General features: G+C 37.6%; 1 protein-coding gene across 1 annotated transcript in view; it reads left to right on the top strand.

The window, feature by feature from the left end:
• The window catches only part of DHX40 (DEAH-box helicase 40), a 48,906-nt gene that overhangs the window by 24,120 nt on the left and 3,398 nt on the right, over window positions 1-21,388 (top strand). The window contains exons 12-16 of the mRNA XM_045490661.1: window positions 384-541; window positions 14,585-14,699; window positions 16,470-16,578; window positions 17,291-17,385; window positions 21,250-21,319. Coding sequence (XP_045346617.1) covers window positions 384-541; window positions 14,585-14,699; window positions 16,470-16,578; window positions 17,291-17,385; window positions 21,250-21,319 — 547 coding nt within the window. The remainder of the gene's footprint in view (window positions 1-383; window positions 542-14,584; window positions 14,700-16,469; window positions 16,579-17,290; window positions 17,386-21,249; window positions 21,320-21,388) is intronic.

The following is a 21,388-nucleotide window of genomic DNA, read 5'->3' as shown; positions in this document are numbered from 1 at the left end:
GGGTATATCAAAATAATAACAGAGCCAGAGTCCTTGTTCTCATGATTGTGTAATGGGGAAATTTTTGGAAATTATCATTCTCTCATTTCTTTAAGGACATCATCGTCTATGCCTCTATGCCGATTTGTATGGTCTTTTATCATACTACTTTATTCTGTCTCATTGTTTAGTTTTTTGGATGTATTGGCCTTCCAAAGCAGGGAATTTATCATCTTTATGTTTATTTTATCAATGACCAGTGTATCATATTTCTTGTAATGAATTGAATTTCTGGAGTTGATTTAAGGTAATATAAATATATCTGATTTATTCTGAATTCTGAATGAATTTCATTTGTACTCTCCCAAGGTAGAAAGACTTAAGAACCTTTTCTTTCTATTAAGGAGTGGCCATGTGACCAGATTGGGTTTGTCTATGGTTGAATTTCCTCTCCCTCCACATCTGACATGTGCAGTAATCAAGGCTGCTTCTCTAGATTGTGAAGATCTACTACTTCCAATAGCAGCAATGTTGTCTGTGGAAAATGTCTTCATTAGACCTGGTAAGAAGTTTATTGGTGAGTTTTTAAAAAATTAATAGGTTTTATTTTTTAGACCAGTTTTAGGTTTACAGAAAAATTAAGGGTAAGTAGAGACATTTTCCTCATTATTAACATCTTTCATTAGTGTGGTACATTTGTTATTGATGAACCAGTATTGATACATTATCATTAACTAAAAGGATCACTGTATTGTATATTCTTTGAGTTTTGACAAATCTGTAATGACACATTTCCACCATTACAATAATATACTAACTGATTTTACTGCCCTAAATATCTCTTGTGTTCCACCTGTTCATCCCTACATAACTTACCCCAAACTCTCGCAATCACTGATCTTTTTATATCTCCATAGTTTTGCCTTTCCCAGAATGCCAGGTAGTTGGAATCATACAGTACGTAGCCTTTTCAGACTGTCTTCTGTAGCTTAGCAATGTGCATTTAAGGTTCCTTGTCTTTTTGTGGCAGAATAGCTCATTTCTTTGTTGCTGAACAATGTTCCATTTTATGAAATTTGTTTATCTTTTCACGTGTTGAAGGACATCTTGGTGGCTTTTAAGTTTTGGGAGTTATGAACAAAGCTGCTGTAAATGTCCATGCGCAGGTTTTTGTGTTGACATTGGATTTCAATTCACTGCTGAGTTATAGTATAATATGTTTATATCTGTAAGAAACTGCTAAACTCTCTTCCAAAGTGTCTGTACCGTTTTGTATTCTGACCAGCCATGAGTCTGAGAATTGCTCTTTCTTCACATCCTCACCAGCATATGGTGTTGTCAGTGTTTTGGATTTTGGCCATTCTAATAGGTGTGTAGTGATATCTTGTTATTTTAAAAATTTTTTTTTAATTAAAAAAAATTTTTTTTTTAATGTTTATTTATTTTTGAGAGAGAGGGAGACAGAGCATGAGCAGGGGAGGAGCAGAGAGAGAGGGAGACACAGAATCTGAAACAGGCTCCAGGCTCTGAGCTATCAGCACAGAGCCCGATGCGGGGCTTGAACTCACAAACTGAGATCATGACCTGAGCCAAAGCCAGACGCTCAACTGACTGAGCTACCCAGGCGCCCCTGTATCTTGTTATTTTAACTTGGAGATCCCTGATAACATATGATGTTAACCATCTTTTTACATGCTTATTTGCCATTTTGTATCTTTTTGGTGAGGTATCCATTTAGATTTTTAAATTTTATTTTTAAGTAATTCACTTTGGCTCAGTAATTTGACCTGAGCCAAAGTGGGATGCTTAACCAACTGAGCCACGCAGGCGCCACCAACCCCCTCAGGTCTTTTTAAATCAGGTTGTTTATTTTCTTATTGTTGAGTTTTAAGAGTTCTTGGTATATTTTGGAAAACAGTCCTTTATCAGGTATATCTTTTGCAACTATTTTCTCCCATTCTGTGGTTTGTCCTCTCATTCTTTTGACATGGTCTTTCACAGAGCAGAAGCTTTTAATTTTAATGAAGTTCAGTTTTCAGTTACTTCTTTCATGGGTCATGCCTTTGCTGTTACATTTGAAAAGTCATCACTATACTCAATGTCCTTTAGATTTTCTCCTGTGTTATCTTCTAGGAATTGGATATCCATTTGTTCCAGCCCCATTTTTCAAAAGGCTATCCTTTTTCCATTGAAAAGCTTTTCCCCCTCGTCAAAGATCATTTAACTGTACTTGTGTGGGTATATTTCTGGGCCCCCGTATTCTGTTCCATTCATCTCTTTTTCTATTCTGTCAATACCACACTGTCTTGATTATTAGAGCTTTATAGTAACTCTTAAAGTTGGATAGGGTCAGTTCTTGGCCTTTGCTCCTTCCCTTCAACACTGGGTCTTTTCCCTTCCTACATAAACTTTACAACCAGTTTGTTGATATCCATAACATAAGTTGCTGGGACTTTATTTGGAATTATGTTGAATCTATACATCAGGTTGGAAAGAACCGACATCTTGACAGTATTGAGCCTGCTTATCCATGTACATGAAGTATCTCTCCATTTATTTATATTCTCCAGTAATTCACTGGGCGTTTTTTATTACCATATATTTAGCCCTGTGAGACATGAAACTGAGGATAAACGAATTTTACATTTTGTTATCCTTTAACTTAGTTGTTTGAAATAGAGAGTTATAATGTTCTTGGCTGAGAGTCCTTTCACTGGTAAAGAAAGATAGTATGGTGGACCTTTGCCCTGTTATAGTACATTAGTAATACATTAACTTTTTTTCCCTCTAGAAACAAAAGAAATCGAAGTTCAGCCCTTGTACTCTAAGAATTGTTTTGAAGTTTCCATGCCTTTAAACTTCTGCTTATTTCCTTTCTTGGTGTGGGACACAACTTACTTCATCCCATGTCAGCTTTACTTTCTTCTAATGGGGGGAAATCACAATTTATTTTCAAATTTAAACGTTTATTTATTATTAAGAGACAGAGACAGAACATGAGCATGGCAGGGGCAGAGAGAGGGGGAGACACAGAATCCGAAGCAGGCTCCAGGCTCTGAACCCGACGTGGGGCTCGAACCCACAAACCACGAGAGATCATGACCTGAGCTGAAGTCGGACGCTCAACCCACTAAGCCACCCAGGCACCCCCAATTTTTTTATTAATGTTTATTTTTGAGAGACAGAGCATGAGCTGGGGAGGGGCAGAGAGAGAGAGAGAGGGAGACCCAGAATCTGAAGCAGACTTCAGCTCTGAGCTGTCAGCACAGAGTCGGATGCAGGGCTCGAACCCATGAGCCATGAGTTCATGACCTGAGCCGAAGTCAGACACTTAACCAACTGAGCCACCCAGGCGCCCCTCAAAGGAATTTCTGAGTAGACAGTATATCTTGCCTACAGCCTAGACTAACAATAGTGTGTACTATCATCCTGGTGTTATCCCTTTATAGACTGTGAGCGTTTGGTCCAGATTGGTTTGTTATTGCCAAGATTGTAATGGAGGATATATTTTTCTATAAAAATACTCTGGTTTAATCAGTGTGCTGCCTCTCCCAAATAGATTGTAGTCTTAAGTGTCAGAATTTTGGTTCTAGTAATACCTCTAGCTACAGTAGTTTTTTTCTGGTAAATACCATATGCAATAAATAAGGTTGGGTTGTGGGTCGGTGGATGGGTGAAATAAGTAAAGGGAATTAAGGGAAATGAACTTGTAGTTACCAAATAAATAAGTCATGGAGATCAAAAGTACAGCATAGGGAAAATAGTCAATAATACTGTAATAATGTTTTGTAGTAACTACACTTACATTGAGTATTATATAAAATTGTCGAATCGCTATATTGTACACCTGAACCTAATATAACATTGTATGTCAACTATCCTTTAATAATAAACTTAAAAAATAAGTAAATAAATAAATAAGTTTGGCTATTTTTCAAAGCTAAAAATACTCCTAAAAACTATTGCAGGAGTATTGAAGTAGGAGTCAAGAGATCAGAGTTCTAACTTGACTCCACTGCAGTCTAATTATCTATTGGCCTAGTTTTTTTGGACTTCATTTTTCATTTGTGAAACCGGGGAATTAGATTAGATTAGGGTGATCCAGTCTAAGGCCAGAAAAAGGAATTGGTTTTCCTCATTGGAATATTTAAATAGATAATACCAGTCTCGTGTTAGCTCTTTTTTTTTTTTTTTTTAATTTTTTTTTTTTTCAACGTTTCTTTATTTTTGGGACAGAGAGAGACAGAGCATGAACGGGGAGGGGCAGAGAGAAAGGGAGACACAGAATCGGAAACAGGCTCCAGGCTCTGAGCCGTCAGCCCAGAGCCTGACGCGGGGCTCGAACTCCCGGACTGCGAGATCGTGACCTGGCTGAAGTCGGACGCTTAACCGACTGCGCCACCCAGGCGCCCCCCGTGTTAGCTCTTTTTTATTACCTTTTTTATTGTAATACAATTTCAAATTTACAGAGATGTTGAAAGAATAGTAAAGGAATTCCTTTATACCTTTTACCTAGTTTTAGCAGTTTTTAACATTTTGCTGCATTTGCTTTATTATTCTTTTTCTCTTTCTCTCTTGATATACATATATGCATTTTCTTTCTTTCTTGTTTGAATCATTTGGGAACATTGCTCTCTCTTACCACAAAATATTTATATATATGTATATATTTACTAAGAATAAAGGCAATCTCTTATTTAACCATAGAACATTTATCAAAAATAGGAAATTTAACAGTGATATAATACTATTATCTAGTCCAAAGTCCATATTCAAATTGTCCATTTTCCCTAGAATATACAAAAGTAGTTTTAAAATTCTTTAGGTATACCATTCTTTGCTTACAGTTTTTGTGTTGTTTTTTTTTTAATGTTTGTTTATTTTGAGAGAGAGAGAGAGAGACAGCATGAGTGGGGCAGGGACAGAGAGAGAGGGAGACAGAGAATCCCAAGCAGGCTCTACAGTGGGGTTCGAACTCTCGAGTTGTGAGATCATGACCTGAATTGAAACCAAGAGTCAGATGCTTAACCGACTAAGCTACCCAGGTGCCCCTACAGTTTTTGTTTTTTTTTTAAGGTAAAGTTTATATGTAGTGAAACATAAATCTTACGTGTATAATTCAATTAATTTTTCAAAGTGCACATACCATATAACCCACACCCCTGTCAAGATATGGAACAGTTGTATCACTCCAGAAAACTTCCTCAATGCCCCTTCCCAGTCAGATGCTACCCTACCTTCCCTCAGTGAGTCATTCCTCTATCTTTTTTTTTTTTTTTTTTTTTTTTTTTTTTTAAGATTTGGCTTTTGTAAAACTTTGTATAAATAGAATTATACAATATGTACTTTTCTGTGTTTGGCTTCTTTTGGTCAGCATCATGTATGTGAGATTCATCCATGTATTTAATCAGTGCTTTGTTCTTTTTATTGAGTAGTAATTCCACTGTATGAACGTATTAAAATTAGTTTTTATCTATTACCCTATTGATAGACATTTGAATTGTTTCTTATTTGGTGCTGTTTATAAATAGAACTGTTTTGAACATTCCTCTGCAGGTCTTTTGTAGATGTATATTTTTATTTCTCTTAGGTAACTACCTAGGAACAAATTGCTGCATTATTGAGTAGGTGTGTGTTTAACTTTAAGAATTACTGGAGGGGCGCCTGGGTGGCTCAGTTGGTTAAGCATCCGACTTTGGCTCAGGTCATGATCTCACAGTTTGTGGGTTTGAGCCCTGCATCCGGCTCTGTGCTGACAGCTCGGAGCCTGGAGCCTGCTTCGGGTTCTGTGTTTCCCTCTCTCTCTGTTCCTCCCCTGCACACTTGTTCTCTCTTTCTCTTTCTCTCAAAAATAAATAAAACATTTAAAAAAATTATAAAAAAAGAAAAAAGAAATTGCTGGGGCACCTGGGTGGCTCAGTTGGTTTAAGTGTCTCTTTTTTTTTTTTTTTTTTTTTAATGTTTACTTATTTTTGAGATAGGGACATAGTGCGAGTAGGGGAGGAGCAGAGAGAGAGGGAGACACAGAATCTGAAGCAGGCTCTGGGCTCTGAGCTGTGAGCACAGAGCCTGATGCGGGGCTCAAACTCATGAACCATGAGATCATGACCTAAGTCGATGTTCGATGTTTAACGGACTGAGCCACCCAGGTGCCCCTAGGCATCTGACTCTTAATCTCAGTTCAGGTCCTGATCTCAGGGTTGTGAGCTCTAGGTTTGCTCCATGGAAACAAAAACAAACAAAATTGCCAACCCTTTTCCCAAAATGGCTATACCATTTTAAAATTCCATCAGCAATGATAGTGCAGTTTGCACCACATGTCTTCCTCAATGTTTGATGTTGCCACTTTATTTTTTTACGTTCTATTATGTATTGGTGATCCTTCCTTATGGTTTAATTTGCATTTTCTTGGTAACTAATATTTTTGAGCACTTAATCATGATTGTTGGCCATTTATCTGTCTTCCTCTGTGAATTATCTGTTAACATCTTTTATCCGTATTTTAAATTTATGAAAAGATTTTGGGATCGCCTGGGTGGCTCAGTCGGTTAAGCATCTGACTTCAGCTCGGGTCATGATATCACAGTTTGTGAGTTCACCATTGGTCTCTGTGCTGATGGTGTGGAGTCTGCTTGGGATGCTTTCTCTCTCCCTCTCTCGCTGCTTCTTCTGTGCTCCCTATCTCCTCAAAATAAATATTGGAATCTGAGAGTTTTTAACTTATTCTGGATACAAGTTATTTGGTATGTATGAATTGCACATAGTTTTTCCCACTCGGTGGGTTTTCTGTTTGCTTTCTGAACAGTATGTTTTGATGAGGGAGCTTTTGAATTTTGTTAAAGTTTAATACATCAATTACTGTATTTTTGTAGTTATTGCTTTCTGAATGCTAAGAGATCTGGAAAAAAACTGGAAAAGCTTTACAGTTTCTAGCTTTTAACTTTAGTACAGTGATCCATCTGAAATTAAGTTTTATATATGGCATGAGTTAGAGGTCTAGGTTACTTTTTTTCTCTGTGAATATCCACTTATTCTAGCACGTTTACTGAGAAGATTTCTTTCCCCCATTGAACTGCGTTGGCACCTTTGTGGAAAATCTATGGACTGTATATATGTGAGCCTATTTCTGGACTTTATTTTATTCCATTCATTTGTCTGTCCTTATGTCAGTGCCACCTTGTATTGACTACATAGCTTTACGATACATTTTGAAATCAGGTATTATAAGTCTTTCGACACTGTGTTTCTTTTTTGATACCACTGTGGTTATTCTATATTCCTTGTATTTCTGTATAAACTTTAGAATCAACGTATCAGCTTTTTCAAGAAAAGCGTGCTAGAATTTTGATATGGATTATGTTGAGCTCTTTATTCTTCTGCTTAACATGTCCTTCCTGTGGGGATTATAATATACATCTTTAATCACAGTTTACTCAATGAATATTGCTTCATGTGAATATAGGAAACCTTGCAACAATTTAGTTCCATTTACTCCTCCATGGTGTGTGCAATTGTTGTCATATATATTAAAACATAGGAAGTTTTAAAGGAAATATTGTAATACTGTATTTGGGGTTTGTAATGTACATAAACAAGAAAGGATGAAAAATTAAGTCTATTCCAGAACTGGATGTAGAAGTCCAGGTATTGGTTTTAAAATTTTTATTTCTAATCTGTCTCAGAAGATTGTTGACTCAAGTTCTTAGCTTTTTAGGTTTTTCAGGTCTTAAATTTTAACTACGTTTGTGTGTGGTTTTTGTTTTGTTTTGTTTTTAATCAAGTCCTTAAGTTCATTTTTGGTATCTCAAAGGCCTTTATTTGGGACCTACACTTTAGCAAAACATTATTTGAAAGTGAATTATATTTGTAGGCACTCAAGGAAATGAGAGACTTCCCTTTGTGATCCTAATACTCGGTCTTAGATATCTGTAGACATAAATCTAACTCTTTAGACTATTCAGAGATTATAACCAATAAGAATATGTCTTAGAGTCTGTGCTTTGATTTGGTACGATATTTTTGATTAAGTCTTGCCTTTGTGAAGCGCTTGATGTTGGTCATGTAAACGGATATGAAACATGAATGACCCTGAAAGTACTAAGGTATCTCAGAGATTTATCAGTGTTTCTAAATTCCACGGAATGAAAATGTAGTTATAAAGCAGTGACCTTTTCTATTGTTATGTCAGACACAGGATTGAGATTTTTTCCCCATAAATACTGACCTAGGCCTCTTTTTTCAAAAATAGGGGCGCCTGGGTGGCTCAGTCAGTTGAGCATCCAGCTCTTGGTTTTCACTTGGGTCATGATCTTGCAGTTTGTGGGTTCGAGCCCTACATTGGGCTCCATGCTGGCAGCACAGAGCCCTCTATCTCTGCCCCTACTCCCCGCACATGCACTCTCTCTCTCTCAAAATAGATAAATTTAAAAAATAGATAATACATATACATGAGTTGTTATTGTCAAATATATTTCTATGTTATAGGCCCAACAACACAATTTTTTTTAAGTTTATTTACACAGGGCTCAAACATATGAAATCGTAAGATCCTGACCTGCACTGAAACCAAAAGTCTGGTGCTTAACCAATGGAGCTACCCAGGTGCCCCCAAACAACACAATTTTATAGATAATGTTTCATGCAATTTCTTTTTAAATCACATAAGGGGATATGATAGAAGAAATAATTATATTCTCTTTTTTACATACCTACATACTTAATCAATGCTCTTTTTCAGTGTCATTCAAATTATTGTCTAGTGTCACTTCCTTTCAGTCTGATTACCTTCCTTTATTATTTCCAGTAAGTCAGGTATTACCACAATGTATTCTTTCAGGTTTTGTTATCTGGGAATGTTTTTATTTTGCCTTCATTTTGAAAGATTGTTTTACTGGATGTAGGATTCTTAGTTGACAGTTTCTTTCAACACTACGAATATATCAACCCACAGTCTTCCAGCATCTATCACTTCTAATGAGAAGTCCTTTGTTAATTTTATTGGCTTTCTCTTGTGTATAATAAGTCATTTTTCTTTAGCTATTCTCAGTATTTTGGCTATTATGTGTTGGTGGATCTTTTTTCTTTTATCCTACTTGGAGTTCGTTACTGTTCCTCAGTGTGTAGATTAATGTTTTTCATCAGATTTTGGAATTTTTCTACCATCATTTCATTAACTTTTTTTCTGCCTCTTTCTCCTCTTTCCTTCTGACAGTCCTTATACATCATTTCTCTGAGACTGCGCATCTTTCATCATTCTTTTTTTCTCTGTTCTTTGGATTGCATACTCTCTCTTGATGTATATTTTGCTGATTCTTCTGCCAGCCCTCGCTGCTATTGAGAGTCAGCTACTCAGCTACTAGTTGGTTGGAGGTTGTCCTTAAGACTTAAGCTAGTGATGTTTTCACCTTCTACTTTTGGATCTGTGTTGTGTGGTCTGGAGACTGTTTTCATAGTTCAGAGAGTTAATGAGTTTCTCCTGTGTTCAGCCATAGACCAGAGGCGCAGATGTTGCCTTTCCTTTTGCTTCTCAGAAGGTAAAACCTTGGGTATCTACATAGTCTTTTAGAATATCAGGACAACTATGGGTTTAGTAGGTTCTCTGATTTTTCTGTTAAGATTTGGCCTATCTGCCTAATTTTTTGTTAGTCTGCCTCAAATGGTAACAGATTAAGCTATTAGTCTCCACTGATTGCTTGCTGATTGCTCTGTTGTTTTTGACAGTGTTCTTGGGGCATAAATTGCTCCAAAGTCTAGTCCAGATAAAGTTACCCATCCACCTTGGCAGGGACAAATTATTGCTGGTTTTTAACAGTGCTTATCTCCATCCTCTCCTGGAAAGAAACTCTGTGCTATGGAGCAGGAGCTGGGAGTAGATTGGGAATCTACTATTCACTGGCTGCCCCACCAGGATCCTCTCTATAGAGCAGAAGCTTGAAGTGAGAGGTGGTGGGAATTGTTGCTTCACTTACCACCACTGCCCAGTATACATCTTCTTCAGCACAAAGCTTGGTGAGATGGCCTCTGCAGATATTTACCAGCTGCCAAAAAACCCCAACAACCCAGAAACCTGGAATAGCTCTAGAAAACTGGGAGTAGTGGGAGCTACCACTCAGCTGTCGTGCTCACTAGGACAGCTTTTCTGCGTTACAGAGCTGTAAGGGCATGGAAAGCTGTGATGCACTGTCATTAGCTGTTCCCCCATTTATTAGCTATTTGCACCTGATCCTCCTTACAGAGTAGGAGCTGGAGGTGAGGAAAAGGGTGCCGCTTTCAGGCTGCTAAGCCCTCTTCCACACACAAAACTATGGGGGGTTGAGTGTAGTTCCTACTCAGATGTGATGCTGCCTACTGTTCTTACTAAATTCCATAGATTCAGTCAATCTCCAGAGACCTTGAATGATTGTCTTTGGTAATTTTGACTAGTTTAACAAATGTCTATCTGGAAGAGAGGTTTCACCTAACTCCTCATACTATTCCCCATACATGTATATAGTTAAAAATTCAAACACTACACAAAGTATTAAATGAAAAGTAAGTTCTTCTCTCTTAAACATGTCCTTAGGTCTGATTCCTAGAGGCAACAATTGCTACCAGTTTTTTTTCATACTTAGATACTATGGCTTATATATAAATATACACCTAATTTTTAAACCTGGATCATGAAGAACTTTAGCTGCTGCAAAATGTAGCTTCAGGTTTTGAGATTGTGACTTGGTGAGATCTTGTTATACCCAAAACGTGTATTGGCTTTCCACCTGCATTTGTAGTCTTTATAAGTTAAGCAGTACTTTCTGGCTTGGGTCTTTATAGATCATCTAATTTGGTTTACTGTATCCTTACTGGTAAAACTGGGTAGTATTCTCAGATCTAACATTAAACAAAGATTATAAACATCAAAATCATCATACTGTCAACATTTTTAGTAATCTCTCTTTTGCTGTAGTGAACTGTATACAATGTCTCCTAGTATAGGGACTACTTTAGAAGTCAGACAATGGAGTGAGGGCTGTTAAATATTTTCTAGGTTTTTTTTTTTTTTTTAAACCACCTAAAGGCATTGCCTTAAAATGGAACAAATTTAAAATAACAACACTGGGTAGGTTCTAAATCTTTCATTTTAACTGTGATATTTTTAGAAATAAAGGGTATTTTCTGTGTATGGGACACTCATTGTTTTATTCTTCTGCTTCAGCTCTGAGGACTGTTATTATTATTGATATCCTCTGTGAAATAGTTTTGCTTTCTGGTTGATTGCTATATAGAAAAGTATTAAATTATTTTCCCAAATGGAAAGGTTCAGCTGATATAACCTTGTTTTGCTGCTTCACCTTCTTACAGTTCTTGCCTCAGTAATATTTGCCTATTTGCATGAGATAAAACTGATAATAGAATTTCATCTGGGGAAAGATAATAAATTAAAGACAATGACAAGCCTACTGGAAAGTAATTAAAGATGGCTAGTCAAACTTTTGTTTAGTTAGAGGATAAACTTGCTGAGATTGTAGGAACTGTGTATGATATGGATTGTGACTTTCCTGTACATATCCGGAATTTACTATGGGACTTCTGCGTGTTTTAATTTTAATTAGTCTATTTTGGGGGGAGAGTCAGGGAAAAGGAACAAAAAAATGTTTCTATTCTCTTGACTTTGAGAATAATGAAGGAAAGAGACAGAGACATAGAGAAGGTAGCAATGTGGGATGGACAACCAGGGAAGTGATATGCTCTCTACATTTTTAAAAACGTGAGTGAGCAAGCCACCGCTCTAAACAGCAGGGATCCAACATTAACTACACAGAGTTAATCTTCACAGAATATGAGCTGAGCTTAAAATTTTAATCTACACTAAAATTTGTTGCAGTTATTCTGACATTTTAATAAGAGATAGTAAGCCACCTGTGTAAATTGTGCTAGTAGGTATTACAGCCAAATTGAATGGTCAGCTAGAGGCAGAGAAAGGAAGAACTGAGCCCAGGTAGGAAGTGTCTCTGAAGGTTCATACCCCAGGGGTCCAAGGCAACTGGCACTCTACAATTCTATAGCAGGAAACACAATTCATTGATCCAGGAGCTCCTGTCTGATAGATAGGCTTGTCTCCTAGTGTTGGGAGCCAGGTCAGGGTGATGCTTGAGTCTAGTGCAATTTGACTTTTGTCATAATATCTTTAGGGCAATGGTGATTCAGTGCTTGAAATTAAATGTTTTGGCTTAAAAGTCAATTTCCCTGAGTGGTTCAGGAGATGGGAGCTGTATTTTCACCTTGACAGGGCTGTTTGTATGGCCCGTAATCATATTCTCTCTCCTCTTGTTTCTAACTGCTTCCTTTAGTTGTCACCTAGGTAACAAAGGTTGAAGCTACTTAAAGCCTGGGATGAAAGACTTTTTATCTTCATGGGTGTTTTCTTTAATCAGATTCCTTTCCTCCTAAGACCAGGGTCTGCTGCTTTGCAGATTCACTTCATAGTCTATATAAGTACTTCTCTCTAATACCAGGGAACATGGTGCCTATTCTAAATCTAGTTGTGATGGGTTTACTGAAGGAGAACAAACCGCAGTATGATGTGGTACAATGAATGAAGGAGCCCTAGGAAATTTTGAAAAAAAAAAAAAAAAAAAAAAGTGGTACTCTGAAAGAAATTTAGCTTGGGCAAAGTGGTATGTAGGGAACTTGGGCAATCAGAGAGCATATCAATCCTGAGTGGGATAGGGTCAATGTCAGTAAGAGATAAATCTCAAAAACAAATGTTGAGCAAAAGAAATCAGACACATGAAGTACATTTATACAAAATTTATACAAAAGCCTTCTGTGGGGTCAGAAGTCAGAACATGGTTTGTGGAAGAGAATAGGTAGTTATTGGAAGGAGAGCAAAAAGAGGGCTTCTGGATGTTAGTAATATTCTGTTTATTGATTTGGGTATAGGGTACATTGGTATATTATGTTTATTAACATTGAGCTGTACAGTTGTGATCTGGTAGTTTTCTGCATGCATGTTTTACTTCAATATAAAGTTAAAAAAAACAAAAGGCTAGTAGTAGTTCAGTTCTGCTTATATGATGGTCTAATTGCCCATAAATAGGAACTGGATAAATAGGGACTGGTTAAATTGTGTTCCTCAAATGTTCCTTATATCCCTGGGGAGTACAATGAAGCTATTTTGAGAATGAATAATTCTACTTGTACTGACATGAAGCCCATTATTAAATGAAGTTTCAAAACATATAATGGATTTATGTAAAAATAAACCACTGTATTCATTGGCTGGTATACACATAGAAAATAACTTGAACAGGACACCTGGGTGGCTCAGTCGGTTGAGCGTCTAACTTCAGCTCAGGTCATGATCTCAGGGTTCATGAGTTCGAGCCCCACATCAGGCTCTCTGCTGTCAGCCTGTCAGTGCAGAGCTGGCTTTGGATCCTCTGTCCCCTTTTCTCTGCCCGTCTCCCACTTGCACTCTCCCCAAAATCAATAAATATTAAAAAAAAAAGAAAAAGAAAAAGAAAATATCTTGAAGGACACACATTCGTAACAGTGGTTAGCCATGAGGATTGGTTTATGGGTAGGTAATGTGACAAGAGTGGGGAATGTTGAACTTTTACATAATTTTTTTACCATGAACATGGGTTACTCTTATGATCAAACTGAACTTAAAAAATAAATTCTAAATACTATTTTAAAGGCAAAAGTATTGAGAGAATTAATGTTACTGTTCTGGTTAAATCTCTGAAGTATGGTTAAAAGAAGGAAAGGAGTGGGGTGCCTGGGTGGCTCAGTCAGTTAAGCGTCTGACCTTTGGTTTCAGCTCAAGTCATGATCTCATGGTTCTTAAGTTCCAGCCCCAAGTTGGGCTCCATGCTGACAATGCAGAGCCTGCTTAAGATCCTCTCCCTCTCGGGGCGCCTGGGTGGCGCAGTCGGTTAAGCGTCCGACTTCAGCCAGGTCACGATCTCTCGGTCCGTGAGTTCGAGCCCCGCGTCGGGCTCTGGGCTGATGGCTCAGAGCCTGGAGCCTGTTTCCGATTCTGTGTCTCCCTCTCTCTCTGCCCCTCCCCCGTTCATGCTCTGTCTCTCTCTGTCCCAAAAATAAATAAACGTTGAAAAAAAAAATAAATAAAAAAAAAAAAAGATCCTCTCCCTCTCTCTCTGCCCCTCCCCCACTCGTGTGCGCACAAATTTGTGTGTGCACGTTCATGCTCTTTCTCAAAATAAATAAACAAACCTTAAGAAGAGTGGGTGGCTCAGTCGGTTAAGCATCTGACTTCAACTCAGGTCATGATCTCATGGCTTGTGGGTTTGAGCCTTGCATTAGGCTCTGTGCTGACAGCTCAGACTGGAACCTGCTTTGGAGTTTGGTCTCCATCTCTCTCTGCCCCTCCCCCACTCACACTCTCTCTTTTGCAAAAATAAATAAACATTTTTAAAAATTTTTAAAAAAAAGAAGAAAAGAAGTTATGGAAGTAAATAGAGCCCTTCCCCAAGAGTTAATATAGTTCTGTCTTATTCCACTGCAGATGGTGAGGCAGATTCTACTGACCTTGAATAAACAAAATGAATGTAGGCATTTGATGTAAAGTATAACTAAATTGCCTCTCAACTTGTCATTTTAGTTGATCCAGAGTACCAGAAGGAAGCAGAACAAAGACATCGAGAATTGGCAGCTAAAGCTGGAGGATTTAATGACTTTGCTACTTTAGCTGTCATCTTTGAACAGTGCAAATCAAGGTATGTGAAATAGTTCTGTGTACTAGAAATTGTCAGGTTAAATTTTTTTTAAATGCTTATTTTTGAGAGAGACAGAGCACAAGCGGGGGAGGGACAGAGAGAGAGAGAGGGAAACACCGTGTCTGAAGCTGACTCTGGGCTCCGAGCTGTCAGCACTGAACCCGACCTGGGGCTCAAACCTATTAACAGCGGTATCATGACCTGACACAAAGTCGGATGCTCGACTGACTGAGCCGCCCAAGGTGTCCCTAAACTTTTTTTTTTAAGTTTATTTATTTATTTTTTTTTTTTGAGAGAGAGAGAGCAAGCAGGGGAGGGACAGGGAGAGAGAGAATTGCAAGCAGGCTCTGTCTGTGGTGTCAGGGTAGAGCCCAGTGTGGGGCTGGAACTCATGAACCCTGAGATCATGACCTGGGTCGAAACCAAGAGTCGGAAGCTTAACCGACTGAGCCACCCTGATGCCCCTAGAAAGTGTCAGTTGAAAATATAGCTCCAATATGTATTTACTATGTGACTTTAGACAGTAAGGTTCAGTGGGGATACTGTTGACCTTAAGGCATTTTTGTGAACATTAGTGAGATTTATCTATGTTGGGTGACTATTACTAAGTAGGCATTTATTTTATAATATTAGTTCTCTTCTTTCTTCTCTTCCTAATTCTTTCTTGAAAATGACCTTATAGAATTTTGATTCGCTAGAAGTACCTTAGATGAGAAAATGATTGGATATTTGTTAAACCATATATGTATAAAAAGAAATTAATTTACAAATTATTTTTAATTCACTCAGAGGCATCTACATTAATTTGTTTTTTCAAATTCCTTAAGTGGCTTTCTCAGTAATGGGACAGGTCTCATAAAAGGGCTAACTGATGCTTATTTGTTTTTAGTTTTGTAATAGAAATGAGAATGTTAGACTGCCTTTTTTTTTTTTAAGTGAACTCTATGTCCAGTATGGGGTTCCAACTCATGACCCTGAGATTAAGAGTCACATGCTCTACTGACTGAACCCGCCAGGTGCACCTGTTAGACTTTCACTTTGAGAGGGTATTTTATTTTTTTTCTTTTTTTTTTCTTTTTTTTTTTTAATATATGAAATTTATTGTCAAATTGGTTTCCATACAACACCCAGTGCTCATCCCAACAGGTGCCCTCCTCAATACCCATCACCCACCCTACCCTCCCTCCCACCCCCCATCAACCCTCAGTTTGTTCTCAGTTTTTAACAGTCTCTTATGCTTTGGCTCTCTCCCACTCTAACCTCTTTTTTTTTCCTTCCCCTCCCCCATGGGTTTCTGTTAAGTTTCTCAGGATCCACATAAGAGTGAAACCATATGGTATCTGTCTTTCTCTGTATGGCTTATTTCACTTAGCATCACACTCTCCAGTTCCATCCACGTTGCTACAAAAGGCCATATTTCATTTTTTCTCATTGCCACGTAGTATTCCATTGTGTATATAAACCACAATTTCTTTATCCATTCATCAGTTGATGGACATTTAGGCTCTTTCCATAATTTGGCTATTGTTGAGAGTGCTGCTATGAACATTGGGGTACAAGTGCCCCTGTGCATCAGTACTCCTGTATCCCTTGGATAAATTCCTAGCAGTGCTATTGCTGGGTCATAGGGTAGGTCTATTTTTAATTTTCTGAGGAACCTCCACACTGCTTTCCAGAGCGGCTGCACCAATTTGCATTCCCACCAACAGTGCAGGAGGGTTCCCGTTTTCGAGAGGGTATTTTAAAGATACCAGTATTTTTGTTCTGCAGTGGAGCTCCAGCTTCGTGGTGCCAAAAACACTGGATTCATTGGAGATGCTTATTTTCAGCATTTCGTGTTGAAGCTCAACTTCGAGAACTAATCAGGAAGCTTAAACAGGTGATTGCTATAGTGATCTTTTCTTAAGTCAAATTTTGGCAAGATTCTCTGAGTACTGTACCCCAAACTATACAAATTATGAGGTATTCTGATCTCCGGTTTGTAGGAATAGACCCCATTCCTAACTGTGTGCGTGAGTACCAAGCACTGTTCACTGTTATCCTTTGGGGAAGTTCTTTCCCTGGCCTTGGGTAGTTTCCTCACATTTATATGCTAATTTAGTGCTCAGTTGAACACTGGCAGAGGCCCTCCTGCAGATCTCTGGAGTTCTGTTTCTATCCGAGTTCTCTTCTCTCCTGAACTCTTGGCCTGTGAACTCTAGCCATCTTGGTCTTCCTGGACTCTCAGCTCTGCCTCTGTAGCTCAGGGTGTTCTTCAGGTTCTGCTGGGTTTTTCCTTCCCTGACCCTTCATCTAGAATCTCTCTCAAGGTTGACCGTAACCTGGGGCAGTTGTTGGACTTACTTCACTTATTTCCCATACTTCATTTACTTCTCAGAGAGCGCTGTCCTTTATTACTTGATATACAGTGTTTTGGAAATCATTATTTCATATAAAACATTTTTTGATTGTTTCAAGCAGAAGGGTAAATCTAATCCCTCTTACTTCATATGGCCAGAAACAGAAGTCTTTAGAAACATGTAGTTTTCAAAATAAAAGATCATTTCATATTATTCTGTGAGATTACCACTGTATATATATTCTTTCTATAGCAAAGTGATTTCCCAAGAGAGACCTTTGAAGGCCCTAAACATGAAGTACTACGGAGATGTCTTTGTGCAGGCTATTTCAAAAATGTAGCTCGAAGGTAAGCAATAATGAGCTTGAGAAATGGATAAAGAATACTACTGTATTTGGCTACAATGTTGAACTATTTAATATTAAAGATTGGTGGTTTATTTAAGCTCTGTGATTATGATGACATCAATTACAATGACTCTTGATGATTTTCACTTGTGCCAGGGGAACTGCAGTGGCACAGAGTGGGATATTGGAACTCAAGTTTGGTAAGAGGGAATTTGTAGGACAGCTGTCTAGCATGGGATATCGGCACCTAAGTTGAATGACAAGGGTTTTCTTGCAGAGGAGTGAGGCTCTGTGTGGAGTTGAAAGACAAACATGTTGAGCATGGCATCCCTGAGGAAAGATAGGATGGTGTGGAATGTTAGTAATTGAGCAGGATGGAGAAGGCACTCATATGGGATATGTTTGGTGTTGAGTGTTAGAGTCTGAGTGTTAGAGAAGGAGGGCATCTTCTTAGGGAAAGGGGTAACAATGGTGGTGATGGGAGATTCATTATATAGAAAGGAATTAATCACATAATTCAGTATATTAAGGAATGGTGAAGGGAGTTATAAATACTGAACGGGAGAAAATGAGAATAAACCCTGTGGTGTTGGATTGAAATTTCAGGGTTTTATTGTGAATATGGTTTTCAATATAGTTAGATGGATGGATATATACATGTGGGAATGAAAATATATGTTATGGTGTATATATATGTTATATGTGTTTGTATATGTGTAAATACATACATACAAAAATACCCTAGCTCTCAGATGCACTGGGAGCAGTAACACCATAATAGCAATAAATATACTCAGTGCCCTTGATCTTGACTTGAAACAGCCATCTGCCACATAAAGACTCAGAACTGTTTGGAGAAATAGGGGTGGGAAAGTACAAGATGAGCTGAGAACATCTTACTTTGCCAGCAAGCAAGAAGGGATCAATGAAGGTTGAGGCCATGTTAGAAGTACACTGGAGCTAGCTTGAATAGGCTCCAGTTGAACAAATATAGGACATATTAAGCATCAGAATAAATAATGATAGTAATGGATTATATAGCCCACTAAATAAAATCTGAAATCATGGGTCTATAGTCATATAAATTACTAAATGAATAAATTAGAAGTTTAATGACAAATGGAATTAGTTGAGCACCTCTCCATAAAATTCTTTTTTTTTTTTTTTAATTTTTTAATGTTTGTTTATTTTTGAGAGAGAGAGAGAGCAAGGGAGAGGCAGAGAGAGAGAGGGAGACACAGAATCTGAAGCAGGCTCCAGGCTCTGAGCTGTCAGCACAGAGCCCAACATGGGGCTCATTCACGGACGGTGAGATCACAACCTGAGCCAAAGTTGGACACTTAACGGACTGAGTCACCCAGGCGCCCCTCCACAAAATTCTTAATTACTAAGGGAAAAAGGAAAAAAGTAACTTTTCATGGAGAAGCCTGGCAGATGCTACCCAAATCAAGCCATCAAAGTGAACACCATTAGTAACAAAACAGATTGAAACCATGTTCTTCCTGATAGAATATAATGAAAAACACAGCTTAACTTCTGTGATGTTTCTGGCAAAGATGCATTACCTAAATCTAATCATCCTGAAACAGACAAATTCAAATTGAGGGGTGTACAAAAAATTACTATTCAAAAAGGTGTCAAAGGGCGGCTGGGTGGCTAGGGTCGTAAAGCATCCAACTCTTGATTTTAGCTCAGGTCATGATCCCAGGGTCATTGGATTGAGCACCGAGTTGGGCTTCATGCTGAGCATGGAGCCTGCTTGGGACTTTTTCTCTCTCTCCTTCTGCCCCTCTCCCCGCTCATGAGCTCTCTCTCTCTTTCAAGAAAAATAAATAGGGGCTCAGTTGATTGAGTGCCTGACTGTTGATTTCGGCTCAGGTCATAATCTCACAGTTGTGGGAACAAACCCCAAGTTGGGTTCTGCACTGACAGCACAGAGCCTGTTTGGGATTTTCTATTTGTCCCTTGGCCACGCACATGCTTGCTTTCTCTCTCTCTCTCTCTCTCTCTCAAAATAAATAAACTTAAATAAATAAATAAATAAATAACAAAACGACTGTCAAGATCATGAAGGTCAAAGAAAGATTGCCATAATGAGGTAGACTAAGGGGACATGAAACGTAAAGTTAATACTTGATTCTGAATTGGATTCTTTTGCTATAAAAGATTTTATTAGGACATCTGGTTAAAACTTCAGTGGGGTCTGAGGATTAGATGTTAGTGATGTATTGGTGTTAATTCCCTGGTTTTGATGGTTGTATTATGGTTATGTAAGAGAATGTCCTTGATTATGGGAAATGCACACTCAGATATTTGGGGATGATGGGGCATAAGGTTGGTAACTAATTCAAATGGTTCAAGTAAAAAAGATTTTTTGGGGGCACCTGGGTAGCTCAGTCAATTAAGCATCCCACTGTTGATTTTGGCTTAGGTCATGATCTCATAGTACATAGGATTGAGCTAGGTGTGGAGCCTGCTTGGAATTCTCTCTCTCTCTCTCTCTCTCTCTCTCTCTCTCTCTCTCTCACTCTCTCACTCTCTCTCTCTCTCTCTCTCTCCCCCTCCCCCCTCCCCCTCCCCCTCCCCCTCTCCCTACCTCTTCCTCTCCCTCTCCCTCTTCCCCCCCTTGGTCCTCCCCTGGTCATGGGTACTCTCTCTCTCAAAAAAAAAATGTTTCTTTGTACTGTACAAATATATATATATATACACACACGTGTATGTAAATATATATATACGTATACGTATATATATATATATACATACAGACATACACACATATATATGTGTGTATGTCTGTATATATATATATATATATATACACACACGTATATGTAAATATATATACGTATACGTATATATATATATACAGACATACACACATATATATGTGTGTCTGTGTATATATATATATATACACACACGTATATGTAAATATATATATACGTATACGTGTATATATATATATATACAGACATACACACATATATATGTGTGTATGTCTGTATATATATATATATATACACACACACACGTATATGTAAATATATATACGTATATGTGTATATATATATATATATATATATATATATACAGACATACACACATATATATGTGTGTATGTATGTGTATATATATATATACGTATACGTATATATATATATTGCATAGTATATAAATAATTATAATGCAATCTGATCTGGGTTATAATGGGAATGTATATAAAGTATTATAGGAAATCATCTGTGGTCATGGTTGAACTAGGGCTAATATTTTGACAAGTGTTTGGAATAACATTTATGTAAGGAACTGTAGAAGAGGATACGAATTTGAAGTTAAGAACATGAATTACAGAAACGATAGGTGCAAAATTCTAATTATCAGATTTTAGAATAGTGAAAATTATCCCTTTAAAAAGAGATCATCATATAAAGATTTAAGTCAGAAGACCTATGTTTGGAACTTGATTTCACCATACATTAACTCTGTGACCTTTGGAAGGCTAGTTGATTTGTTTGAATCTGTTTTGACCTCTTAATAAAAGTAACTTACTCTCAAAACTCATAGGTTGTTTTGAGGATTTATTACAAAATCATTTTAGAAATGTTAAAGCATAAATATTATCAATATTGTTAACATTAATACTTATTAACAAGAAATGTACTTAACTGAAATGACTGTTTAAGATGTATCATTATTTAAGATGGCTTGGTAGAGAAGTTATAGTGACAAGTAAGTTTAAACTTCTGTTTATAAAACTCTTTGTGGTAGAACACATTATTATAATTGTACATTGTTAGACTTAGTGCTCTACTTATTTAATTATTTTAGTGTTCTTATCTTTATCATTTGGTTTTTTGGTTTTTAGATCTGTTGGGAGAACATTTTGCACAATGGATGGGCGTGGAAGCCCAGTCCACATTCATCCTTCCTCAGCAGTAAGTGCCTATTATTATTTTTTAAGTGTCTTATTTTTTAATAAAGGGAAGACATTTGTAAAGGTATGG

This window comes from Leopardus geoffroyi, chromosome E1 (assembly GCF_018350155.1).
Source record: "Leopardus geoffroyi isolate Oge1 chromosome E1, O.geoffroyi_Oge1_pat1.0, whole genome shotgun sequence".
Taxonomy (NCBI): Eukaryota; Metazoa; Chordata; class Mammalia; order Carnivora; family Felidae; genus Leopardus; species Leopardus geoffroyi.
Note: the sequence above shows the minus strand (reverse complement) of the source record. Positions and strands in the feature narration are given on the sequence as shown.